Source organism: Triplophysa rosa, linkage group LG2 (genome assembly GCF_024868665.1).
Source record: "Triplophysa rosa linkage group LG2, Trosa_1v2, whole genome shotgun sequence".
In the NCBI taxonomy this organism is placed as follows: Eukaryota; Metazoa; Chordata; class Actinopteri; order Cypriniformes; family Nemacheilidae; genus Triplophysa; species Triplophysa rosa.
The window spans coordinates 31,059,455-31,087,439 of record NC_079891.1 but is presented as its reverse complement, the minus strand read 5'-3'; the positions used below and the strand labels follow the sequence as shown (position 1 = coordinate 31,087,439).

Genomic DNA, 27,985 nt, shown 5'->3' with positions numbered 1-27,985 from the left:
GTGAACTGATGCTCTGGTTCTAACCTAAAGAAGTAATAATGGAAGTTCAAAGTGACGTCTCTTTAGATTCCAGACCGTGCGTGGTAGTTAAGACACTTCTTCCAAGTAAACTGTGTGACTTTGAGATGTTTTGGGAGAGATTTAACAGCAGACAGAAGCCACTGACCTGTGGAGCGTACAGTTCACTCGGGTGGAGCTATACTGAAGATGTTTCAGAGCCACTTCACCTGGAACCAAAGAGACTCCTAGTGAGTTTTCTGGGACAACTAGAGAAGGTTTGTAGGTTTGTGGGGAACACAAGACATCACATTGAGTTTGATTAAGGCCCTTGAGAGCGGTACACTTCAATAAAGGGAGTGGTACTAACCACTTTATTAACTAACTTTAATTTGTCGTGGTGTACCAAAAATCCCAATTTCAATCATTTTCAGTATAAAGTGTGTTCAGTATAAATCTTGAGTACTTACAGACAGGGCCGTATGCAGCATTTTGGAAATACCGAGGTCCAAAAACTGAATTTGTCCCAAACAAAAAAATTGACTTTCTTGATCTACACATGTGCATTTTAAAACGTTTGGAGTGCAAATTACATAACAATTGCTAAAACCATCTCTGTCTTTTCATGTTTATCAGTAATGAAAGTAAACACAACTGATATTTTTATACAAATACTACCAGATTAAATTACAACCTGTCTTTCATAAAGGATCATCATGCATTTGGGTTTGAAATTACATAAAGGTTTCCATTTTTGAGTGAACTGTCCCTTTAACTTTTTTTGTGTAACTACAGAAGTTGCACACACTTTTTTCATTTTTATTAAAAATAGGTCAACTTAAAATAATATAGAAACAGAATAAAAGAACGAGATTTGTTTAAAAGTGATGCATTTGGATTATTTGCAAATCCTATAGTTGTTTTAATAGGCTAACCACAACAATAAACACACCTGAGTCAAAGCCACGCAGTTTAGCATGAACTAGTGAAGGTCTGGTAATGTTTTTGTCACGTCAAACTGACATTAAACACGTATGTGATATGTTTTCAGCTTTCGGATAACTGGATATTACAATCGGTCGTTTACTCAGGTTTGTTGTTTAAATGTTGACGCTTGTCAAGCGCGCTTAAAACGTGAGTGGAAACTCCCGGGTGCTCTGAAAAGAGGGAGAAAGCGACGCAGTCCGCGTTTTGCACGCATTTTTAGATGCGACATGTGAATGGGCGCTAACATTTCTATGACAAAACATTAGCTATTTACATGGCGCTCTTGTAGAAACGAACTGAACTCGATCTTTAAAACTTTAACGAAACCTATACGTATGCTGGGGAAGTGTACCCAGCACAGAAATACTACGTCATACGTACAACTCGTTTTTTGACAAGTTGACCATGTCAGCACGTTTAACATTGTAAAGAAGTCAGAATGCATGAAACAACGTTGCCCATCCCCTTTAAAAAATAGCTTGAATGCACCGTAAATCGCTTTGGATAAAAGTGTCTGTTATAATCATGAATATACTGTAAATGCATAAATACAGCTGCGGGAAAAATTAAGAGACCTTTTTTTCTGAATTTAAAATTTACTTAGGTCATAAAGATCATTTTTTGTTTAATTCTGTGAACTACTAAGAATATTTCTGCCAAATTTAAAATAAAAAATATTGTTTCTATTTGTATTTATTTGAGAAAATGAAAACTGGAGAAACAGGTCAAAATATGCTCTGTATTTTTCAGACCTCAAATACTGCAAAGAAAACAAGTTTATATTCACTTTTAAACAACACAACAGTAATATTTCTACATGGGAAAAGTCTTCATTCATGTGTCTTGTCATGCTGTCAGTCTTTCACATTGCTGTTGGATGACTTTGTCACTCCTGAGGTTTGAGGTGGACTGGACTGTCCTTACAGTGGTGTTGTTTGGTTACCAAAATTCTTCAAAATATCTTGAGAAAGAAGAAAGAAAGTTTTGGTAAACTATCCCTTTAATAGACATGTATACATCGTCCTTTCTTGTCTATGATGTCTTCTGTTCAAACTGCTCCATTGGGGCTTGTATTTTTTCTCTGTGGTTATGGAGGCTCTGCGATTCTCCCAATGGCTTTACATAACCAACACGGATGTAATGAGACACAGAGGCTGTCGTTTGAAACACAATTACTTCTGTGAAGTGAGCCAGAGCTACAGCATCGCTTTCTGTCACTACATGCCTTACAGAGTTATGCAATGTGTGCAAAAAGGTGAATACATCATGGAAACAAGCATTCATATGAGTCAATGTGAGCTTGTTCATATCATTAGCATTGTTATTATGCTTTTGTTTTGATTCACATTTTACATTTTATCACTGCTGTACACGCACTGCCTGGGAATCAGACCTATGCTTGGTGTAACGTTGAATGAGCTGCAGGAAAATCACGTTTTAGTCGTAGTTGCTCTGTTTATAATTGTAATTTTAGAATCAGCTGTTGAAGACAGTCGTGTTGTATTGAGACAAAGTAATCGTAAGCGATTCTCCAAGGAAAGACTTAATAAATGTCCTTTGTGCTTCTGTGGCGTGCTTCCTTTTTATTCACCATCTTAAAGTGCATACTCATCTCTCACAAGCAATAAAGTGATTATATGCCGACAATTGTATTTGTGTAGAGGAACACTTTAATCTATTCTAGTGAGAGCATCATAAGACACGGTTATTTAGTACATATCTTTTTTAAGTTTATGTATTTCTTCAATAGTAGATGACCATTACCGTGCACCATTTGTCACAACTGCATGTTAAAATAAAAAAATAAATCGGATTGCGAATGCTATTATGATAGTTTTATGAATATTTAAATGACAAAATGTCTTGATATTGGCTTGTTTGAAGGGACAGTTCACCCAAAAATAAAAATTCTGTCATCAATTAGTCACCATGGAGTTGTTCCAAATCTGTATACGTTTCTTTGTTCTGATGAACACAGAGAAAGATATTTGGACAAATGCTTGTTACCAAACAGTTTTTGACCACCATTGACTACCATCGTGGGAAAAATTCCAATGGTAGTCAAAAGTTTGCTGTCCTACATTCTTCAAAATATTTTCTTTTTTGTTAAACAGAACAAAGAAATGTATACAGATTTGGAACAACTGGAGGGTGAGTAAATGAAGACTAAAAAATATTTTTGGGTGAACTGTTCCTTTAAGATGTAAATTTCATAGGATGTGATTGTGTAACAAAATCACTGACAGAACGTGTGGTCCTGAATAGGTACTATTACCAGATTTTGTGCTTTACCTTTCTTGAAACTGTGTATGAATGCAATTCACAACTTGTGGATTAAAGTATAAGAGCAGAAAAGCAAGCAGTGTAGAGAAAGATCTCTCTTCTGGCACGTCTGGCTCAAACACTAGCAGATTTACTGCAAATGAGATCATCTATCAGCAAGGGGGAGAACAAGGGCACGGAGGACAGTAGAGAGGGAGCGGCCGGTGCCGAGACCTCTGCCCGAGAGAGGACACATTCTTTCAGCCTCTGACTCCGAACTTTTTCTCTTTGTCTGCTTCTGCTTCAACTTGGCCATGCTGCATGGGATGACAGGAAGAGAAATATACTTCTGGATCACCTCACCAGAATTATGAGGGGAAACTCTGAAATGTCTTATTTTAAGGAGATCCAGACTTTTAGAGTGAATTGTGGTTTTGAGTGTCATTTAGACTTCACCTAAATAAAACAGTAAATATTCTGTCATAATTTATTCATCCTCATGTCAAAACCTGTATATGACTCTTTCTTCTGTGGAGCGCAAAAGAAGATCATATTTTGAGAAATGCCTCAGTGGTTTTGTGTCCATACAATGGAAGTCAATAGGGTCCAATGTTGCTTGGTTTCTAAAATATCTTCTTCTGTGCAGAAGAAAGAAAGTCATACAGAATATAAGTTAAGGGTGAGTCAATGACGAATTTTCATTTTGGGGTGAATTATACCTTTAAATTGAGAAGGTCTGAATTTGAATACAGACAATATCATTCATGTTTTTTTTTTCAAAACTTCTATTGGATTGATGAAAACCAAGTGTGAATATGTTGAAATAATAAAGAAAGTAGCCTATAGAAGTGTAGAAAGAAGTATATTTCTCTTCCTGTCATCCCGTGCAGCATGGCCAAGTCGATTTAAACTGTAACATTTTTATTTTTCATTTATAAACTTTTGTCTTTGACAGGATAACAGATTAAAAGCAGAGGAAGAGGACAGTACCTGAAAGTGTCCCTGAAAGCACCACATCTCTTTTTTGTCACGACTGTGTGACAGTTTTGATCAAAGTGTTTACATTTTCTGACAACTGAAAGCACAAGCTTTGCTTGCTCTGAACTGTCTGTTTTGCCGTACTGCCACATGACTCTTTTTCTCATTCCTATGCAACTGCGTTTGCAGTCAAATCTTTCTCAAATGACTTGTGGGTGTTTTTTTAATAGGCACCAAAGGGGGAGATCTCTGAAGTTGATGATGATCTGGATCACGAAACCCCTCTACATTCTTCACAGGAAAATGAGGTGCGAGGCTCTATCAGCAGCGACTCCCTCGCACGTACCCAATGACTATATCTCCACATGCCTGTCCTCTTTCTGCAGCGGTGTGAAAAGTTTGAGACAGCAAACGACATAGGCGCAAACAAACGTGTTAATTAAAATCAGCGAATTCATTGTGTGAAAAGGTGCAAGTTCTATGTGGAATGTCACATTCTGAGAATCGTGCCCATCTCGAGTCAGTTGGGGTAATTTTAGGGCGATAGTTCCTGTTCTCTTATTTTGCGTATTTTATCTGTTTAAGTGTTGAAGTATTTGGGGAAATTTGCTGAAAGTGTCTGCCTTATCTTTTTTTAGAAATTGCCACCAAAATATCCTCGGTTTCAGAAGAGAGAGGACACTGTTCTTCGCAAGCACTTACGGCTAGCAAGGTTAGAGTTCCTGCTGTGTGGTAATTATAGTTTGTGTCTGCATCAGTGTGTAATTTAGCTACAGTGAGCATCATCCACATGCTGTCGTTAAGCACTGCCAAATCACTGAATTCTTACACCAAGTATAAATATGTTTTCAGAAAATATGATTATGCTTTTAGGTGTGTTTTATGACTTGCAAAACTGACTACACATTTACTGTTTGAATCTTGCAATGTGCTAAAAGAGAACTTCTAAATTTAACAACTTAATTAGACTCATCCACTTTTTTCTAAAACTCCGCCTTCTCGTCATGCAGTCATAATTTACCTGACAGAACCGAGGCACTTCAGTGACACATGAAAGATCAAACATGAACTAAAAACCTGCCAAATCAACTTTTTTGTTTTTTCTTATTATTAGAAGTCATGACACAAATATTATAAACAACAGCAATAGTAACAAAGAATTCTAGACTTATGTTTAAAAGAAAATCAAATGGAATCAATGTAAGGTTCTTTCATTTCTTTCTGAAGGAAAATTTAACAGGAAAATTTAAATTTTATTTTTTATTGTATATAGGCTACAGGGAAATTGATGTTAAAGATGCTAAATTAACTCAGCTTGGCAGAGACCTGTGTATTTATTATGATAGTAGATGACAAGATTCCCTGAGATAGGGTCAACTACTGTAGTTAAAATTCCCAAATAAAAAACAATTATTGAAGTAACAGATAAAACGTGGGGTAAATACTTACATTTTAATTGACAGAATCTTTGTTGTATGTTTTCAAATATTAAACTAATGAAAAAACTTTAGTTGAATGAACTATAAAACTAGTTGAGCAAGCATACTTTTTCATATTTGAGTCAAGTTTGGGCCAACTAAAAAATAACAATTCAAGTAACACTTTGGGGACCGAAATTGAGTGAACGTAAAATATTGGTGGAACTAGTCACTAAATAATAATTAGTTGAAACAACTTCACATTTTTTACAGTGTATTTAAAGCGATAGTTCATAAATTCTGTGATTATTCATCGTTCAAAACCTGTATATGACGTTTTCATCTGTGTAACACACAAGAAGATATTTTGAGAAATGTCTCGGTGGTTTTGTGTCCATACAATAGAAGTCTATGGGGTCCGATGCTGTTTGGTTATCAACGTTCTTCAAAATATCTTCTTTTGTGTTCTGTAGAAGAAAGAAAGTCATGCGGGTTTGGAATGACATGAAGGAGAGTAAATGATAAAAGAATGATCATTTTTTGCCTAAACTACCCTATTAAATTCATAATTATACTGCCAGGCATTTAATGTAATATTTAATTTATTTTTCTGACAGCACACTCTGTAGACTCCAACAGGACACATCAGGTTGAACGCAACAGGAAATTTATATGTATCCATTAATTGAAATGATAAATTGTGTGTTCTTGCAGTATAAATTCATATGATCTGCTCCCCCCAGCATGTGTCCTGGCTGACGGCTATGCTTAAAACCCTGGCAGGACTCACCGATGGTATTTTGTTTGTGGGAGAATTTAACACAGTCTCAACACAGGCTAGAGTAGACGGCTGTCTCTCTTCCTATCTTTCTTTCTTTCTTTCTTTCTTTCTTTCTTTCACGTCCTCTCTCGACCTTTCCCTTGTTGTGCATCACAAAATGGTTGACATTTATGACAGACGTGGGCAGCCATAGCCGAGCGTGCTGAAATATTCATGCTCAGTGTCATGACTGAAGCTTTATAGAAGGCAACATGAGGACAAAAGCTGGCAGGGTTTTTACAGTTTTCTAGGTTCTTTAAGCATACTATCTTGTGTTTTGGATGATGGTCCCGCCACCATGGGAGGTTGGTCTGCTGTATACATTACCAAGGGTCTCTTGGTCTATCACGTTCACCAATTTTGTTTTGCTGGTGAACAGCATGACTGACAGCTGACACAAACCAGCCTGAGCCAGTTTGAAAATTCATGCTTTTTACACTGAAGAATTAAAAACAAACATATTGAATATATACGTAAACATTTGTAATCAAAGTGAACAATAAATAGTTATCAAATTAATCAAATCAAATATAGACGGTGTCAGTGGCAACAATATAACGTTATGTAGGCCTACATCTCTTCAAAGAATCAATTACTGTTGAGTATAGTTTTAAATGAATTCAATACAATTAATATACAATCAAATATTAATTGATATGTATATAAATTAAATACAAAAATAAATAGTTGTATTATAAACAAACACAGACCGGAAGTTAACATCCGATGAAACCATCTATAAAATGATTGATAACTCATTTCTTTACAGATGTATGTGTATAAAATATGTATATTTATATATATTTATTAATAATTTTTTTACTGTATGACCAAATTTTGGAAATCAACTTTAAAACAGACGAGAGCATGTGATTGAAGATATTTGAACCAATGATGACATCACAGAGAAGTTCTTTGTGTCCTCCCACTTGTAATGTCATCATTGGTTCAAATATCTTCAATCAAATGCTCTTGTCTGTTTCAAAATTGTATTTTAAACGTTTCTACAGGCAGCACAGTCTTGCAGTGAAACAGGGCCGTAGCTACTTTCACCTCCTTCAGAAGGAGGAGCAGGAGGCGCAGGAGGAGCGGGCGACAGAAAGACGGAGGAAGAAGGAGTTGAGACTCGCCGAGCTGAGACCTCCTGCTGTCTCCTCAGATTCCGATGAGGACAATGACATTGAGAGGTGCTTTCAGAATTTCATTGTCTTACAGTTTCTACCTTTACTTGTGTAATACAACGTAAGCAACAATACAGGGTAGGTTTAATGTTTTAATCGGTGTTTGGTTCAAATTGTTTTAAACAACACTCAATCGTCTATTTCCATTATTGTTCGTGTTATAAATGTAAGTGTTCACATTTAAACACAAATCTAAAATGGCCATTGAGATGTGTAACACAATTGGTCTTATGCATAACCGTCGCAAACAGATGGATTCTGCAATGAGGCTGACTTTTCCTGGAAAATTGTATGTTTTTAACTACTGCATGCAGGAACTCAGCACTTGTATGTAAACACATCTTCCATCTTCCATTTGCACCCACTCACACAAACACAGCTGTTTTGTCAGGTGGTGTGACTTTGCAGCATCATCCTCTTCAGAGATGAAATGCAACAGGAGGAAAATTCGGTCTGTTCGTCCATTTACACCCGTCCACAGATCGTTGACCTCAGCTCAGCCTCACCAGCTACCAAGGTAGCACTCACCTCTTTATTCCTTCTGTCATAAAAATACCAGAGAGGCATTTTGTTGTTTTTCGTATCATTTTGGAATATACAATTTATACAATTGGAAGTAAATGTGTTTTTTAATCTTTTATCTTTTTTATCAAGATGTTCACCCAAAATAAAAATTCTGTCATCATTTACTCACCCTCGACTTGCTCCAAATCTGTATAAATTTCTTTATTTTGATAAAAACAGAGAGAGATATTTGAAACAATGCTTGTAACCAAACAGTTCTTGGCCACCATTGACTACCATAGTAGGAAAAATTACAATAGTAGTCAAAGGTTTCCTACATTCTTCAAAATATCTTCTTTTGTGTTCAACGAAACAAAGAAATTAATAAAGCAAATTTTCCTACTGTGGTAGTCAATGGTGGCCAAGAACTGTTTGGTTACAAGCATTTTTCTAAATATCTTTCCCTGTGTTCATCAGAACAAAGACATTTATACAGATTTGGAACAACTCAATGGTGAGTAAATGAAGACAGAATTTTCATTTCTTGGTGAACTGTTCCTTTATTGTCACTGTGCAACAAGAACAAAATTGCACGTGCCCTCCTTCATCAGTGCATTATAAAAACTTTCAAGTGTCACTTTTCCACATGGACGGTTGGAACACTGACACGTATCACCCTGTTTTTCTTAACAGTTAGATAAACACGAACCATCTCATTTTCCTTGACACAAAAATGTTGCTCTCAAAAGAAAATGCACAGAGATGGAAAACATTAAAATAATTTCTGCATCTGCTGGAAATATCTACAGCAATCGGAGAGAGTTTTGGCTGCGAGCGTCTCAGCTTCCAGAAAAACAAAACTCATTCAACCATCAGCCTCACCCAGCGGGATAGAGCGATTACCCTCTGAATATCTCGGATCTAATGTAGTAAAATAACTGAAAAATAAACATGGCTCATTTACAGTGTTTCTTGATGGAACGGTATGTCATGCTGGAGTCAAAGTACATTGTTCTTGCATCATTACCTCTTTGATAACCTATTTGCGGTTTCTGCCAACACTTGGAAAGGGAATTTGTTATTTTTTATATCTTCTATTTATTTTATAGTTGCCGCCAGTAACCTGAAGAGGTGTTGATCTGAGCTTTTAAGAGAAAGGGTATCAATATAATTCAAAAAGTGACATACTGCAGCTTTAAGACAAAATTCTCTGTACAGAAGGCTGAAAACCTATAGGTCTGGTTTGGGGTTATGAAAAGATTAGGGTTATTTTCATTTCCCATAAAACTACAGTGCTATGGCAATGGGATATCTCTTAAGGTTGTACATTAAAAAACTAGTTGCCAGTGCTCTGTGTTAGACTTTTTTACTGCCGTAAATATTTTTAAAGAAGATACAAATCTCAAATCATGACCAGTATTTTTTTCATGATCAGATTCAGTTCACTTAATTAAGTGGTGCGGAGATGACGTATTTTTGTAGGCCAACCTGGAAGTTAGCGCCGCACTGGTTCCGCATTTTTCCCATGGACTTTTGAAAGATCGCAAAAAATAAGATCTGTGATTAACAAAGGTTTATGATGCTCAAACGTTTTGTCTATCAAGATCATCTTTACAAATGAACACAACATTTGTTACTTTTGAAGCCGTAATACAATTGCCAGATGTAAAATGGTAACATGAGGCTATAAACCGAACAGACTACGGTCACTCGATATCAATGTCACCACCACCAAGCCTCTGACAACTTTTTAAAACTTTATTGAAAACGAGTCCCATGTTAAGTAATTATTCCGTGATTAAATCCCTATCCACGTTTTTAGAGATTTGTGTACATGTTGCATTATTTGTTGGATTTATACGTGATAACATCTAAGGCCATGTTCACACTTGACTTCTTTTTTTAAGCTGCTTGCGTCTGTTTTATGTTATAATCCTATGGAGTAAACGTGTTTTCAAAAATGTCCTGAGCACTTCTTTAAACGCCAGCGCCAGCGTCTTTTTCTGCAGCTCAGAGCGTTTTTCTGGAAAAAAAAAACGCACTACATCAAACACCTTTTTCATGACGTTTCCATAACAACATGCAACGAACGTGATTGGTCGAGAAGGCTCAAGCTCGAAAAAATAAAATGGCGGCCGTAACGCCGTTGGAGCATAGTTTTGTAAAAATGTAAGCATAATTTGTACTTTAAGTAATGTTTGACTGCATTTCTAGTGAGAAATTAGCATTGTAGTTTATGTGATTGGTTATTGCAAAGACGCTCTCTGTTTATAATTCATATAGAATTCCATTGCGCTGCCATATGAAGCCTGTCTCTCTAACCTGCCTTCGTGCACAAATGCTATCTTTGAACTTTGCCGGCTGCTATTTGTAACCACAACACTGCAAGAGGTTTTTTTTTACTAGAAAAGCGCCATTGTCAACATTTTCTTCTCAAAAAGAAGTCAAATGTGAACACGGCCTAAGCTGCCTTCGTGCACAAATGATATCTTTGAACATTGCCAGCTGCAATGTCGCTTTTAGCAACTTGTTAGCAACCGCCGTTCTTAAGACACAATAAAGCTTTAAAAAGTCACTAGCGGCTTATAACTAGTCTGTTTTCTGTCATAAATTAAAACGTGAAAATATTTAGAGGTTTTGTTAACCAGACCTTGTTTCAGGCGATTTACCTGGAAAAAAAAACATTAAAAAAAACCCATAGACTTTGGGGCGATGGAACCATGTGCTAAATTGCTTCAGAGGTTTGCTTACAAAAATTAGTCTCTGAGGTACTCTATTCACATTTATCTTTGGGACATCATGTGCCCTATTTTGGAGAACAGAATTTATCGAAAAATCACCCAAAAAAGTTTTAAAACTAACATGCAAAATCACAGTGAGAGAAAAGCATTTATGCAATCTGACTCAAAATGTACATTAGAAATGGACCTTGAAAACTTCCCCATGTGAGAATGCGACATGTCGGTCGCATACACTTGAAAGCGACTGAGATGTCAATCCATCAGATGCCAATTGTACCAAAATCGTACATTTAACCCACGTGTCACAAAGCGCAGTGTCTGCATTCTGGCATGCGTGGTGTCAAGAAGCATATTGTCTGGCAACACTGAATAGTTGGATCTCATTCACTTGAGCTCTGATTATAAATCTTAACCTTGATGTTGAAGGCTGAAAGCAGAGAGCAAAGTAATGGCTTAATGCGAAAAGAAATGCAGAGGAATTCATTTAACACGAAGATAACCTTGAGCTGTTAGCTTCTAAAAGATTATCAACGAAGTGCAGAAAGAGTATCGTTCTCTATCAGTTTCCTCGTTGCTGTTTCTTTTCTCCATCGATGGTTTTCTTCTCATCGATAAATAGTAGATTAAGCACTAAATGTATTAACGTGTTTGTTGGATCTGATTCCCGTTTTCTACAGTTAATACAACAGGCGTAAAATGTGTCCGCACACAGGAGACACAAATAAAAAAAGAATTAAAGACCTCTCAACAAAACTGCTCTGTCGATATCATAAAGATCTCCTCGCAAAAGCAATCCACTTTACTTTCTGAAAACCCCCTCTTGCACGGAAATGGACGTGTTTTTACTAAGGCTTGTCCATTAAATAAAAAATTGATTTCTTTATGAAAAATAATTGCTGAAGGAAACATGTGCGAAACAGTTGTCCTTGCTGATGTTGTTTGCTGTCAGGAGGGCAAGATTTAGACAAGGTTGCATCACTTTGCCCTCTGCAGGAAATTGTATTTGCATACTGGGGTGGATTTCATTTTCTGCTGTATAAAAGTTATTTTACTTTTTTTTCTAGAGAGTGTGTGTATCGCCAGTTGTGCTGTTTGACCTGGCTTTTGGAGGCATTGACTCTAGACCATTCTGGGAAACTTGGACCTCTTACTTTTTGTTGGGATGCCAAGTGAGTAAAAAACGTACATATCAAGATATTTAAAGGTACAGTGTGTAGTTTTTTGGAGGATCTGTTAACAGAAATGCAATATAATAATGTAACTATGTCTTCAGAAGTGTATAAAGACCTTACATATTGAAGCGTTATGTTTTTATTACCTTAGAATGAGCTATTTCCGTCTACATACACCACAGGTCCCCTTGAATGGAATTAGCCATGTTGTTTCTACAGTAGCCCTAAACGGACAAACTGCTCTACAGAGCATGTTTCGTAAATACGTTATCTCTTTCGGCAAAGAAGCGAAAACATGACGACATCTTAGTCCTGTGAGAGCCACCGTAGTGCTTCGGAAGGGAGGAGTGGAGTGAGCTGTTGGTTGCAATTCACAATCTCACCACTAGATGCGGCTAAATTTCATTTACTGGACATTTAAGTATATGTTTTAGTGTAAAGATTTATGTGTCAACCATGTTGGAGTGACCAACAGACCCGTTTTTTTTTTTGGAACTGTAAAGATTGAAAATAATAAATTATGTTTGTGAGTTTCTGGGTGAATTAATTAAAAGCCACCTATAGCAAGCTGTCAAACATGCCTCAAATCATCCACTTGTGCTGCAGTTGTTTTAAAACAACCCAAAAATGTAATAATCTCGGATCTGCAGCTAATACGCACAAAAAAAAATTGTTCTGCAAGTGTCCGGTGCAGATGCTGGTAGTGCAGATCAAAATCACTTGTTGGCAACCAAACAGCAAATGCTGTTTTACTCGAGGCAAATCGCTTTTGGTTGGATGTTTTGTCCTCCAGCTGGCAGTTTTTTTATCCAAAGCAACTTCCAGAATACTGTCTGCATTGACAATCCTCAATGGTATACCCTGGAGAGTTAACCGACTATAGCTCAGGGGCACAAATGTGATCCAGTACATGAACAGGTTCTTCCAGGATTTGAACCTGCAATGTTTAAATTACTTGCCCAGAGCGTTCGACTAAGCCAACACCAGTTTTGGAGGCTTTATGGTTGCTATGACTTTCCGATCTAAGTTTTAGAGCATGTCTCGAGTGCTTTACAGCAATCTGTTTTCTCTGAAAGGTTGTAGTTCATTGTCGGGTACATATATGGCTTAGATGTTGGATATGAGAGCGTCATTTAACCTTATACGTTTGGTTGTTTTCAAGGCAAAAAACTTGTGGCTGTCACAATATAAACTTTCCACTACACAGTTATCATGGACAAAAGTGCGCGCAATAACAATATTACCACAATATCTAGTTTTTATATATATATGCTGTCAGTGAAATTAATGTTGTTGTTTTTTAGTGCAAATGAATCAAATTTGAAATATAAGCACATGAAGGCGTAGAGACCGACTGTAACCACTGTGATTCTAAACGCAAAATGTTATTGAAATACCACCACCTAGTATGTTGTAATGTCAACCAGAGGCTGAATTATGTACAATATTATCATGCAGTATTAACCCAATATCAATAATCACACTTATTGTCACACTCAAAAAAATGAACTGTCGCTGCTGTTAGTTTTACTTAACCCATCCTTGTTCACAGTACATAAAGAATGCAAGTAACTGAATTAACGTAAGTCAACTATGTTATTTATACTAAAAATTTAGATCTGTCAGCTTTACTTAACAAGTGTTTGACTGGTCAACTTAACATTGTTGAGTAGAACGTAAAATTGTTGAGTTCACTTAATATAAACAAGTTAATTCAACATGACTGGTTGAGGGGGAAGACTGCATTTAGGCAGTAAATTTCAAAATTTTGTGTTATTTTAAGTGTTTTTCAGTAAAGAAAAAAGACTTGTTTGTGCTTAATGTTCATTTATCTTTTTTGTTTAAAAGAGTTTGTTGTATTTTTTAGTTTTAGGGTTACCATTGTTTAGAAGAGTGGTACATATGCTTAGTCTGTGAGAGGTTAAAGTGCCCATGATGTCTATTGCATCATTCGATGAGCTTTAACTATTTCTGTCTTTTTTTATAATGAAATGGTAAAACCTATTTTTCATGCATAAGATGAACATATGTAAATCTGAAGCTGTAGTTTTGGGCACAGTATCTCTGTATCACATATTTTAGTGTGTAAGTGTGTGAAGTGACCCTCACTAATAGCTGACTGTGTCCCCTGAAGTCATGACCTAATTAGATTTCTACCATTTTTGCCTTCAAATGCAGAATTGAATAGGATATGTGAATAAGCAAGCAGCTTGTGACCTGGTTCTCACACCAGTTCAAGAAAAAAACAAATGCTTTTGCTTTTGAGCATACAAAAAAATATTCATTTTCTAAATTTTCTTTTTTGCACATTGCTATTCTTTTGCTTGGGTGACTCGGCCCGAGTCAAAAGTGTCCACCCCCAAGTCTCTATGATATTCTGGTCCCTAGATGTGGCTTAGGTTGGTTTGTTCAAATCTCTAAAGGTATGTAGCAGTAGGTATAGTGATGTTTGCCTTAGAAATCACAACTAATAAGATGTTATAGAAAGAAGAGCAAACAAGATCAGAAGTTAATGGACAAACGATTACATCACAGAGCTTAAATGGAGTTAGACGGAGAGAGACGGGAAAAGATGATGGAAAAAGGAGGATAGGGCAAAAAAAATGATTCCTTCATCTCCTGGAGGTACAGGTTAGTGATGGACGAAGAGAAGAAGCCCAAGACAAATGGAAGAAGAGAGAGAGAGTGAGTGTGAGAGAGACAGAAAGAGAGATTGTAAGCAGGAGCTCCCAGAAGAGCCTGGAGGGGCTTCTACCATCCCAGAATCCAATTTCCAATAAAGTGAAGCTTTATGGGAAACAGTACAGCACGGTAGAGAGCAGATATTACAAAAAATAATGAAACTTTATCAGCAGCCGTTAAAGCCCGACCCAGGAGGAGAGAGAGCTGGGATGTGCGCACTTGTTTTTGCCCTTCTCTCAATTTTTACCGTCCTCTCAAGGTGACATATGATTTTGATAATATTCCAGGTTTGGGGAGCACATTATGGAGAGATTGCACGAATAATTAATATGTCAAGATTTTCTCTTTATCTCTCTCGCTCTTTCCTTCTCTCTCTGAATGTTTCAGGGACCCTGGAAGAAGCAGAACCACAATAAAGAGACTGAATAAGGAAAAGGCAATAGAGGCCAAGTGGGAGCAGTTTATCGCCACGCCGAAGGTTTTTCCTCCCAAATCGCCTCTTTTACACTGGAATGTTTGTGTAGCTCTGGTTCCGCTGAGGTTTTGTGTAGCATTATGTTCTCCTGAAGTGTGCCAGAGGGGTTTAGATAAGTGCAGTGGTCTGATGCAACATAGCCTGCTTTCCCAAAGAAACAGTGACTCAAATACCCATTTTCCTCAGTAATTATGTAGGTAGGTGTTGTGGTTAAAAATCTGAGCTAGGAAAGAAAGATTTTTAGGTTCAGGATTGTGTAATTTGCTGGAAAGACTGTCTACTGTTTTCTTTTTATGTAATACACATTATGTAATGACAAACAATTGATTTTGATCAATCTCATGAAACTCATCACAAGCCCAAACCATATTTCATCCCAAATATAAAAGAAATACTGACCGAAATAATTAAATTATAAAAATCTTGTTATATATTGTTATTATTTTATATTACACTATTATTTCAATTATGCAATTTTCTTTTTTTTAATGGCATAATAATAATAATTATAAAATTTTATTATATTTTTATAATTGAACATGTCAATTATTGTAATATTAATTATAATAATAGCAATTATATTTATTATAATAATTAATATATAAAATTGTATATTTTTTTAAATATTGTACTATAATTTTTACTTATTATACTTATAAAATATTATAACTATAAAATGATAATAATAATTATTATTATTATAAAATTGTATTATATTTGTATTATGGTAAATACCCATTATTGCAATATTATAATAATGATTATGTTTATAATAATACTAATAATTGATATATTCAATTTTATATATTTTTTGAAATTATTTAAAAAAATATTTTCAACAAAATAATAATTAAATCAGTTGGGTTTTTGCTTTGTGCATTATAACTTGCCCTAAAAGTAGCATTTGCAAAATATGGAATTAAAAAAAATACATTATGATTTTAATTTGGGGGTGAAATGGAAAATGTTTCCAAATTCAGTTTTCCCTTACTGTAATCTCTCTGTCAATCTCTCTAACCAGCCGCGGCATGTCACATCAAAGCCCCTTCGTGTTTCTTCAGGACGACATCTGACCTTGAAGACCTCCAGCCTCAGTGTGGTTTCCTCTCTAGCATCAGCATCATCGGTGGGCAGCTTGTCATCGTTCACGGTGGCCCCCGACTTCACGTGCAGTGACCCTGTTTCAAGTGATGGCTTTGAGGCCCTGAGCGCACGGAAACCCGATTCTGATCCTTCGCCATCAGAATGTAGGTCAGCATGGTCAGCCTTCACCTTCTCTCTCTGATCTACATGAGCTTTTCACGGTGCCAGGGTGTATTAAATGGTTTAGACATGCATGCTGGAGCATGTATACAAAATGGCTATTTTTAAAGAATATTTTAGGTTATTTCTATAGACCAATGCTTATAATAAAAGCTGAGAGAGCAAGCATGGAGCACTGCCGAAACACGCTTAAAATATATCAAATGTAACGATAATATGACAACATGCTGGTGAGGCTGGTGAAATAAAATCAAATTACAATACTTCTTTTTGAAATAATTAAATTAAAAAACTTCATCAACCAGCTGAAAGTAACTTTTTACAAAACAAAACAGACACATTCCAATGCCAGGAAGGTATGTGACAAATCTATAGATAAGAACTTGTTATTATAGAGCTCAGTATTAAACATTTTCACCAGAATTATGTTAGTAACACACCAGAAATTCCTCCAAATAACTTAAATCAAATTAACCTTTTTAATGGAATAATTCATTAAAGGAACAGCTCACTTTCAAAATGAAAATTATGTCATCATTTACTCACCTTGTCATGATTCTGCCTCATCATGTCATGTCTTTCTTGGTCTAGTGGCAGGATCATGGCAGAGCCTCTTGTTCTGTGTGGAGGGAGACATGATATTGTTGGTACTGACATAACATGCCCTCTCTCTGGTCTCGTCTTTGGTTTCCTCGTTTAGCTTTCCGTTAGTGTTTAATTCCCCACACCTGCCTAGTATTAATTTACCCCTTGTTAGCCTCCTTATATAATGCCCTTGTGTCTTCTGTCCTGTGCTAGTGCGTTTTGTTCCATGTCCTTGTAGACATAACGTCTTGTTCTTGCTCCGTGTTGCCAAGTCAAGTCAAGTCAAGTCTAGTCAGTGTAAGTTTTTTGTCAAGTGTTGTCTTAGTCCAGTTTAGTTAGTTTACGTTCACGTTCCTGCTTAGTCTGTGACCTGATTCCTTTGTCAATGTTGTTTTACCCCCTCGTGGGTCTTTGTTTTTGTATTTTTGTTAAATAAATCATTGTTTTGTTAACCCTTTACCTGCTGCCTGCATCTGGGTTCTCTGTCCTTGCAATTTCCTAACAGAACAAACTAGCCAACAAGAGAACCCAGCAGACAGTATGGAAGAGTGTTCGCGGTCCTTCCGGTGGTCCCGCCAGGCCCACCTTTTGTTTGGGGTCCGTCAGGGGATCGCGGAATCCGGGACTTCATCTGGGACTTCGCGGCTGCAGCAGGGGAGACAGAGTGAACCCCTCAAGCCGGCGGAGACCGGATGCTGAGCCCCCTGGGGTTCAGCGACATGGCCAGGTACGTGGTTAAACCTGGGTCTCCTCCCTGATGGCCACCGTCCCGGAGGATTGCGTCCTGGAGGATTGCGTCCTGGCTACCGTCACCCTGGGGGACTCAGCCCCTCCCACCTCAAGCTCCGCTGGTCCTGCCCTCCTACCAGTCTCTGGGGCAAGAGAGAGCGGAGAGAGTCCTGGGGGACGGTATCGGACTCTTCCATTGTGGAGCTGGCCATGCCCCCCACCGCATCTCGGCAGCCTGCCACTAGTCCTGTGGCCCGCAGCAAGAGGAAGATGCGGAGGAGGGGATCGCTGCCACCAGCGCCGGCATCCAGTCCCGGGTCCGGCGCAGCCGGCATTGAGTCCGGTGCAGCCGGCGTCCGGTCCAGCAGCCGGTGTCTAGTCCGGTCCAGCAGCCGGAGTCAAGTCCAGTCCAGCCGGCATTCTAGCCGGCGTCCAGTCCGGTTCAGCAGCCTGCAGCCCAGCCGGTGTTTTGGCCGCCAGCCCAGCCGATCTTCAACCTTCAATTCTTCAACCTTCCAGCCGGCGGTCCAGCCAGCAGTTTCCCTGCTCACCCCTGGACCCTTGCCACCCCAACCTGTTCCCCCCAGGACTTCTCCAGCCAAGCCCCCTCGGACTCCATGCACTTCTTCCTCCCGAGCACCCCCCCGGCCTAAGACTTTCCAACCTTGCCCCAACCCTTCTGGACTTCCCCTCCATGAACTCTTGTGTTCCCCCACCCCCCCTCCCTTGTTTTTTTTTACATGACATTAGGATTGGGGTGACATGTATGCCTGTTTGCCTTTGATTTTATTTACTATGTTTTGCTGGTTCTTGTCACTGTCGCAGTCTGTCTCGTCTTGTTTGTCACCTTGAGGATGCCAGGAAGAAGACCGGCCCTGATGGGAAGAACCCAGGGACTCCAACATCGGGCTGACCCCTGCCATACCAGCGCCCATGGGTCGGAGAGGGACGCTGACTGCCTTATCAGGGCCCGGTGCCCACATTCTCACAGAAAGAGTGTGTCTCCCTGGGTTTTCTCTCTCCACAGCACTCTCGACTCGATGGTGTCTCGGACGAACCATGCTGCCGGCCGCAACCTCCACCGGACGTTGCGTCGGTCAGCGACAACAAGCAGGTAAGTCAACAGAGCCGTCGACCTCCCCGGGGTTCCACCCCTTGCGAGGTGACCGCTCTGTCAGTCACTGAACCAGCCTCCCACGGCACGGTGAAGCAGATCGTCCCTCTAGTTACGCTGTCACGGGTTCTTGGGCGCTTGGCAAGAGTGCACCGTCCGTGATGGCCGTCGGTACGAGCCTCTCAGGGTATGCTACTAAGTACTGATCCCACTGGAAGATTATGTCTCGCAGTAGCGCTCACTTGTGACTCGCTAGTCCAGTCAGTGTCGCTCCGCTGGAGGTTGTGATACGGCTTAGTGCCGTGGCGTGTAAAGATAGGTCCCCAGTCTGTCTCTCAACACAACTTCGAGAGACCGACTGAAGGGGAACGTCTCGGTTATGACTGTGTCATCATGGCACAATGCTTCGCCGACACCTCTGCAGCGACCGGGAGATGCCTCTCAGGTTCCTCAGCCCAAAAGATGAGTGAATGGCCGCCACCATTTCCCTTTTATACCCGTATGCGCGGGGCGGGGGACTGGCGTGCGTGTGCCATTCGCCAAGCCCATTGGCGTTTTAAAATTCGTCTCGGAGATGATAGGTTCTCAAGATCAAACCCCAGTCTGTCTGTCAACACAAGGTCTCGTTCCCACCATCAGGGAACGGAGGTTACAGTCGTAACCGAGACGTTTTCTGTTACCAACATTTTTCAAAATATCTTCTTTTGTGTTCTGCAGAAGAAAGAATTTCATACAGGTTTGAAATGACAAGAGGGCATGTAAATTTCTTTAAAGTGCTTCTTCCAAAATTTCATAATCCAAAATAAGAGTGCTGCACAAAATATTTCATTTTTGTAATTGAATTTTAAAGTTGACGCTTGGGTTTGCACATGCAACAGTTTGTAGGAGACTGCAAATATTCACACAGAAAAGACACTTTGCTTCTAGAAGTTTTGGGGCAAATGATGAGCATTATCTGTTTCCCATCTCACTGCCAGCTGAACTGTCACTTACCCTGCTGACACAATCACATGAAGCACATTGTCATGGCGACAGTCCTTGTCATTATTATCATTATCATGCACTTCAGCCCTGTGCTGCCGAATGGCTCTCAGGACAAAAACACAGGAAAAATATCCATCAGACACCATTAGACACTTTCACAATTGCTCTGTTGTCGCGCACATCAATGCACTATTCATACGGCTTCTGTTGTCTTCATCTTGAAGTCCTATTTTGGAAAAAAGCTAGTTTGTAGGCATTGTACAATCCTCTTTCTAACCTCAGAAAAAACTCTTTGAAGGATCCTTCACTTGGTTTTAAGATGTACACCTCCACTGTGCTTCACATGTGTCTGCTGTTTCCTGTCCCTGTGGCAGTTTGGGCCCCATCCCGTCATTGGTCAGACACTATGGGAGTCCCACATTTTTGACTGAAGATAATAAGCTAAAATCCTTCAGAACCACAGAGAAGATCAAAGTGCTGAGTCCTGTTGAAAGCTTGCGAGCTGCCTTTGTTTTGCACAATTATTACTGTTTATTTAATTTATCGAAAAAATAATCAAAGAACCTTTTTTAATCAAGCGAGTGGCTAATCCCCAACGATTTATGTGCATAATCTAAGAGCTGGACTCTGAAGATATCTTTCTTTATTGGACTTTTATTGTTAACAGTTTAATTGGTTGAAAAAAACATTCTGTATGAGAACGTATTTGAAAATAATCGCTCAATGTGAGCATTCATTATTTATTATTACAGTTTATATAAACGTGATTAATCTCCCAATTTATTAGCACTGTACATATTTTAATAGATGATAAACCCAGAGGAACGCAAATGACGTTGTTATAGTGTGTATTTATGGAGCTATCTATTTCTGAGTTATGGCTCTTTTCGTCTTTGTCTCGAAAACCTAGTTTATTTTATGTAATGAAAACCCCATCCTTCACTCAAGATAGATGTGTATTGTGTCGGTTAATGAAGTGTTGTGTTTGAGAAAGATATTTCCGTAGCGATAAATCTGTTTGAATGGTTATCAGTTGGATGTGGAGCCTGAGTGTTTGTTTCTGTCAAATGTTTCTAAATGAGATCTGTTTACAGAATGACAATTTTAGTGTAATGTATCTGTCAACCAGCAGAGGGCGCACGTGGATCATTTTAATATGGGCATAGTCCTGTTTTAGTGGGAAGATATTAACATTTTAACAAAATATTGAAAAACAAAAGTGTCCAACTTATTTGTATCAATAAAATAAATAAACAAGTGTATTTGTATTAACATTAACATGGATTAATAAACACAGCAGGAATATTTTTCTCGTTTTTAATTCAAATTAACTAATGCATTAACTAAAAATGTTAATCAATGAGACCTTATTGTAAAGTGTTACCCTTATATTTATATATGTGTGTTGTTTCAGATTTCTTTAAATTCCTTCATGAAGCGTATCAGAGTGTTCTCAAAACCTGCTCGGATCTCATTTTAGCACAAGACAGACACCTGTTATAGTGTTATGTGAATGTGATCATGTGAGAATATGATGACCCCAGTCAATGTGTTTATTGTGAACATTCACATGACTGTATGTCTCTTTTTTAATACAGCAATGTGTCAGTCAAAGTCCAGCCTGAGAGAGAGCCAAACACAGCCAATGAGAAAACAAAGTTTCGGACTCAGAGCATTAAGAGGTGTGTCTGGGTTCTTATACAGCATATGAGAAATGAGTGATTCTATGAGAAAACCTTTTGACCGATAAACAACTAAATTTACACACTTTAAATTCAATTTAAACATTTAAATTCAGATTTTGTAGAAATTGAAATGTATTTTGTCTTCCACTACAAATATAAAAAATATCTTAAAGCACATTCACTTGAAAAGCAAAATGACAAAGATTCACTATTGTTTTCTGAAATAAAATCTAAAAATTAAATTTATGCTTACACAAAAAAACATCTGCCAATGGGGTAATAAAAAAATCCTTCATGAAGCGTTAAACTTCGTACAGGTTTACTTTCATTACCCCATTAGCAGTTATGTTTTGTTTAGTTTTTTCAGATTTTTGTGAGTTTTAAGCGTAAACTATTTTTATCATTTTGTTTTTGAAGAAAATCTTGATGTAAGAACTTTTAGATATTTGTACTGTAAAACCAGACAAAGATTTTAACTTTTTTTTAAGGTTTTTTTCATGTAATTAATAGAGCTCATACACACCCAACACACTTTTATTAACACCATACTGTCGTAGCTAAGAATGACAAAAGTATGCAGTAAAGATCCGGTGCAACAGCCTTTTCTAATAATTATGATCTGTGTTCTTATAATTGGGACTACACCCTCTTTGCATGCAAAAGTGTGTAGGGTATAGCCCCAAATGTATGAACTCTACAGCTTTGCTGTTCCATTCCCATGAGGCCTTGCGCTCCGTTAGGTGCATCGTGTGTTTCTCACATGTGCACTTCCGTGAGGGCACATTTGTTGTGTTGGCATTATGAAACTGCAACTGTGTTTTTTTTCGCTGTCCTATTTTGCTATGCAAGAAGTTTCCCTGTGGGACTGAGCTCTGCCACCCAGCTGGTGCGTGAGAAGGAAGCCATGTTGGATGCGATGAAAGCATCTTTTGGTGACAAAGCGGAAGAGTTGATGCTTAGTTTATCAGATGCTTTAGAGCGCAGTGCCAAGTGAGTTATTTCTTAATTTTGTCATGTTGAAACACAGGTGCAATATTTGCTTTATACTGATGATGAAGAATTCTTTTTTTTATTTGTGTAGGCAGTCTAAACCGAATCAAAGATTCATTATCAAATAAAAATCTGTTTCTTAGCTATAATAATTTAACATATAAATCCTCCGTCTCTCTTTGTAGGAAGAGGTGGGATAATGGGGTCCAGCGATATCTGTCTCTTTGTAATATGACATCACATGGACAAATTCCTTCTGTGACCTGTTTACCTTCTGCGGTCTCTACGGCAACGGCACAGGACTCAAAAGTGACTGATGCTGTGTGTTCAGAAGATCCATACAGCACTCAGTGGTGCGTGTGTGTGAGTCAGATTCGGTGCTTTTGAAAACACTGATGCTGAACCACTTACGTGTGTTTGGTAAATATTAACGTTAATGACACTACAGGATTCAGTAGACCACCTAATCTGAATATTAGCAGGTGTGCGAGTGTGTGTATGCATTCAACATTGTTGTTTATAGACGGTTTTGGTAGATCTCCGCAAAGAATAAATCATTTTAATTTAATTTATGACAATTAATATACAATAACATACTAATATGAAGTAATATTATTATAAATTAAATATAAAATAAATTGTTATATTATACCCAAACACAGACCGGAAAGTAACTTTGGGCCAGCGCATGTGTCTGATGAAACCATCTATAATAACATTACATTAACCATTGTGTGTGTGTGTGTGTGTGTGTGCGTGCGTGCGTGCGTGTGTGTGTGTGTGTGTGTGTGTGTGTGTTTGTGTGCGTGCGTGTGTGTGTGTGTTCAAGGCTCTCAGAGTTGCTCAGTAGCCTGACCCCCATCAAACACTCAGACAGGAGGGTCGCATGTTTGCTGGAGAAGTTAAGTCGATTTACAGAAGGCCTCACACTGCGGGTTCATCCACACAGCTTCCTCAGGGTCCTAAACTCCCTCCCACCATGGGAGCTCTGCTGCCCGGATCTGTGTGTGTCTATAGAGGTACTTCTTACTGTACACTTATTCTAAACTTTGCATTGTGATTCTACATGCTTTGCTGTCATTTCTTACTTTTTTTAATTCCTTCATTTCTGAGTTATAAATCATCAAAAACAACTGATTTTTCAGCACAATCTCACAGTCAACACGTAACCGTTTTACAAGATGGCTAATTTTGGCTAATTCTTATGAATTCATACAATCTCATTCGCAGTCCTTGAAGTGGGCAGGTACGAGCCAATTCTCTATTAATCTTTAGCGTACCTTCACTTTTTCTTGTGTACCTGTACTTCTCACATGTTGCCGGTACTTCGCCGCTCCGGGTCAAAGCAGGTGATTCGCTAGAGCCACGGCGAGGGCTCAAACAGGGGCGTGTTCAAGCTCAAAGCTTCAAGCTCTTTGATTCTTGTTCTTTATATTATTGTAATGCGGTGCTGTTCCCTTTTATTGGAATATTAATAAAAAAATATTTGGAGTGAGTGAGGGAGAGAACGCGTCACCGTATACGCAGAAGCGTATGTGTCATGGCTCTGCTTCCTTAGTCATGTTTTTCTTGGTCCTGTAGCAGAGCCATGGCAAAGCCTTAGGTTATTTGTGAGAAAGCCATGAGATGTTTGTTTTTTGACATCTCATGTGTTTTCTCATGTCTTGTCATTAGCCCCGCCCCTCTCGTTTCTTGTATTGCTTTCCTCTCATGTCTAATGTCCCACGCCTGCCCCGTGTAATTATCCCTCGTTTGTCTCTCCCTATATATACCCTCATGTTTCTTTGTCTTGTGCTGTTGGATTGTCTTCTGTAGTGTCTTGCGTATTGTATTGCCTGTATTGCGTGCCGTATGCTACGTCGTGTTTTGTATCCAGTTCGTCCCTTGTCATCTGTCTCTGTTCCAAGGTAGTTTCTTGTCTTGTTAATTTGATTTTTTCTTTGTTCTAGTTTTTGCCCCCTTGAGGGAAGTTTTTGTTTGCCTTGTTGAATATATTCTTAGTTCAGTTTTCCCCATCGTGGGTGTTTTGCTTTGTCTTTCTTTCTGTCAAATAAAGTGTTTTTGTTTACACCGTCTTTGCCTGCCTGCATGCGTTTGGGTTCTCGCCACGCCGTCCTTGACACGTATGAGCATTTTAAACGTGATTCATCTCCTAATAATGTAGATCAAGTATATGAAAATAATCCATATGAACCAATGCAGAATAAGAAAAACGAATGTCATTCCTTTTGGCAAAAGCAGAAGCCTTCTCGTCAAAGTCTGAGCTCATGTTTCCAGAAGGGAGTGCAAAATAATCTCTGGGGAATGCCAAAGTTTTCTGAGGGAAAGAAAAATATTCTTGGGGAAACGCAAAAGTTTTGCAAAGGAACGCAATGTTGGGGAGAGCAAAATATTTTCACTACCTTTCCTTTATTTCCACCACCTGTACGTCCCTGTAGTGGCTCAGTACCATGTCGCATCTGTTTTGAAAATGTGAGATATCAAAATTATACTAGCCAAACTGTAAAGTTTTAAGATAAACGCTTTCAATATGAGAGGATCCACTGGCTGCGACATCTCTGTACATGTCTTCATTGAACACTGTGTGGCGCGCTTGAGCATGCATGGATTTTTCAGATAAAAATGACATTTTAGTTTTATGAAATTTGTACAAATAATGGACAAAAGTGTTTTGTTTTAGCATGGTAATTTGACAAAAAAAGTGTTTTTAGTTGTCTAGTTTTAATGAAAAACCAGGGGACCCCCAAGTTCACTATTTTAGACCTTATGAGAGGTCCCTTAAGGCTTATGAGGGGTCCAGACCGCCCCAGGACATGTATGCTAAAGAAAGTTAGCACAAGTACACTTTTTAAGCTAAATATTTCTCAAAAGGAAGTTTGTTAGTTTAACCCTTGTATGGTATCCATGTTTTGTTACTCAGTCAATGTTTGAGGGTCTAGTGGACCCACAGCGTTATTCATTATTTTGGTAAAACAAGATACTGCGTAGATTTTCTTCTATAATGTGAATGAAAAAAAGTGTATCTTGAATAAATATAAATGTCTGAGATTTAAAAACTAGATTCCACAGAGCTGAACACAACAAAAGGGTTAAATATAAAAAAAATACTTTTAAAAAATAAGACGCAAAGTATTATGTGTCTTAATGGAACATGTTTTCATGCGAGGAAGGTTATATAGACCGACCCTGTCTGTCGGTCTTTATACATTTCTCATAGACCCCTTTACATATACCATCACTATCGAAAAAACACTAGTAATAAATGTAAATGACAAAAAAAAGATAAATGATAGGGATGAAAAGTGTTTTCACCAACTGTCAGCTGCTGTTATCTATTGTTTCTGTGTTGTGTGTTTTACTCTGACAGATTAACTGCAGTTTTCTTGGCAAGACGCCTATTTGTATCAACACAACTTAATTTGTCCTTTTATCGGATGTGATAATGATCTTGTCAGGCATAAATACAACAAACTAATGTTTACGATGTGGTAGCTGTGGATTCCTCCATCAGCTCCACTATCTATTTATAATCCAATTTTAGCTATCCATGTCGGGTGTGAAAGGACATGGGGGATGTGATAAGGGGGTCCAATAGGGTCTTCTGTAGTCAGTGGGCCTGATGTGCCATAATAAAATGTTGGGGCCCTTTTTATTTTAGCTAAGCACCTGATTGTATTCCCTTTGGATTTTCTTTCTAATTCTGAAGCAGCTAATTCTGATACGCTCTTATCCAATGAGGTTGTATGTAGTTGAATAGTATAACTTGGTCAGTAATAATAATTACCTTCATAGAAAGTAAACAATTTATTTTATTATTTGAATGGTTAACTTTATAGTTCACTTAGTTTTATATAGAGGTTTTGCAGACATATTGTGTTGGCTTAGTTTCATTCAATCTACTTACTAATGTCTCTGTAATTATTGCAGATTTAGATTTTCAGGTGTAGCAACTTTCAAGCTATTAATCTTATTTGATTGTAACTGCCAAAACCCTGCTGACTCCCTTAAACCAAGTCCAGACAGGCTTCTGGTAACACACCAACATTTGGGCCGTATAAAGATGGGTTATCCGGTGGGGTAATAAGCTATTGTCGGGAACTGGGAGGTTAGGATGCGAGTGGGTTGTAATTATGAGAAGTGGTCTTTTATCTCTAACTCTCTTATTTGCAGATAGTGAGAGATAATGCAGTAAAGATGCCCAAGGCAGAGTACGATTCATGGTTACACCGCAGACTCAGCCAATCACAGACCACCAAGAGTGTAACACACAACATGTAATTCATCCTCTCTTCGGCTATTGCTCAGAATACAAGTCATGTTTTACATTTTCACAAAATCAATAGTCTATTTGTGTACCGCATGCTGTTAAAATATCTTTGTATGGTGACATTTTTTGATGACAAATAAACACTCGACACCTAAAATTGTCATTCCTGCAATGTGATAATCATATCATATAATACTGTAATATTGTAATAAAATTTTAGTTATGAGCATTCACTCTAAAAGTGGTTCCCCTATGATTACGAGCCAAGAACCACTTTTAGTGCTATATAGAACTTTTTTTTTTCATTTTTCATCAAATACTAACATATCAATACTATGAAGCAAACAATTACTTTAATATACATTATTGTAATGATAATGGCATTTTTTGCATTACAGTAATACTTGGGGAATAAAATGTGCTTCATTGTCAGTAAAATGTGACAATGTAACAAAATATTAGGCTTTATTTTCTTTATGCAAATAAACATCTGCGGAAAAAATTAAGAGACCATTCCAAATACCATTTTCAGTTTTTCTGAATTTACTATTTAAAGGTATAGATCAAATTATTATTTTTGTTTCATTCTGTGAACTAATAACAACATTCTCCCGAATTTCAAATAAAAACATTGTTTCTATTTGCATTTATTTGCAGAAAATGAAAACTGGAGAAACAGGTGAAAAGATGCTGTGTATTTTTCAGACCTCAGATACTGCAAAGAAAACAAGTTCATGTTCACTTTAAAGCATCACAACAGTAATATTTGTATTTAGGAAATGTATTTAGGAAAAGTTCAAATATTACTTTTATGTAATAAATACATAAATAATATGTACGTTTTTATATGTCTTGTCATGTTGTCTTTCACATTGCTTTTGGATGACTCCTGAGGTTTGATTTTGTTCCAATTGAACAGACACTCATCACAATACATCTAGAAATGCTAAATAAATGAAAATTTGGAATGGTCTCTTTATTTTTTCTGCGGCTCTGCACTTTTGGATTATGTGTCATGGTGGGACAAACCCACAGATGTTCAACAGATCTCTGTTGAAACACATAACCGTCACCTTGTGTGTCTTTTCTCCGTTCAAAAATGTTGCTCAATATTATGAAATTCAATAATACAGTCATGTATGTTGTTTTAA

General features: G+C 37.9%; 1 protein-coding gene across 1 annotated transcript; it reads left to right on the top strand.

Moving 5' to 3' along the window:
- The first annotated feature begins 38 nt into the window (after positions 1–38).
- Positions 39–27,985, top strand: LOC130563966 (coiled-coil domain-containing protein 60-like). Its single transcript, XM_057349809.1, has 14 exons — positions 39–275; positions 4,455–4,532; positions 4,863–4,936; positions 7,473–7,649; positions 8,035–8,160; positions 11,953–12,057; positions 15,130–15,220; positions 16,239–16,468; positions 21,491–21,574; positions 22,427–22,567; positions 22,753–22,920; positions 23,397–23,586; positions 26,738–26,841; positions 27,492–27,985. Exons 1-14 carry the CDS (start codon positions 39–41, stop codon positions 27,496–27,498), a joined length of 1,812 nt encoding a protein of 603 aa, XP_057205792.1. The 3' UTR covers positions 27,499–27,985.

What these genes read in the sequence shown, in the direction of transcription:
- LOC130563966 (XM_057349809.1), top strand. Translation starts at nt 39, where the DNA reads ATGGAAGTTCAAAGTGACGTCTCTTTAGATTCCAGACCGTGCGTGGTA. An exon ending in AAGCACTTACGGCTAGCAAG is followed by an intron (nt 4,937 to 7,472) that starts GTTAGAGTTCCT and finishes ACGTTTCTACAG; the next exon opens with GCAGCACAGTCTTGCAGTGA. An exon ending in AGTTTATCGCCACGCCGAAG is followed by an intron (nt 15,221 to 16,238) that starts GTTTTTCCTCCC and finishes CTCTCTAACCAG; the next exon opens with CCGCGGCATGTCACATCAAA.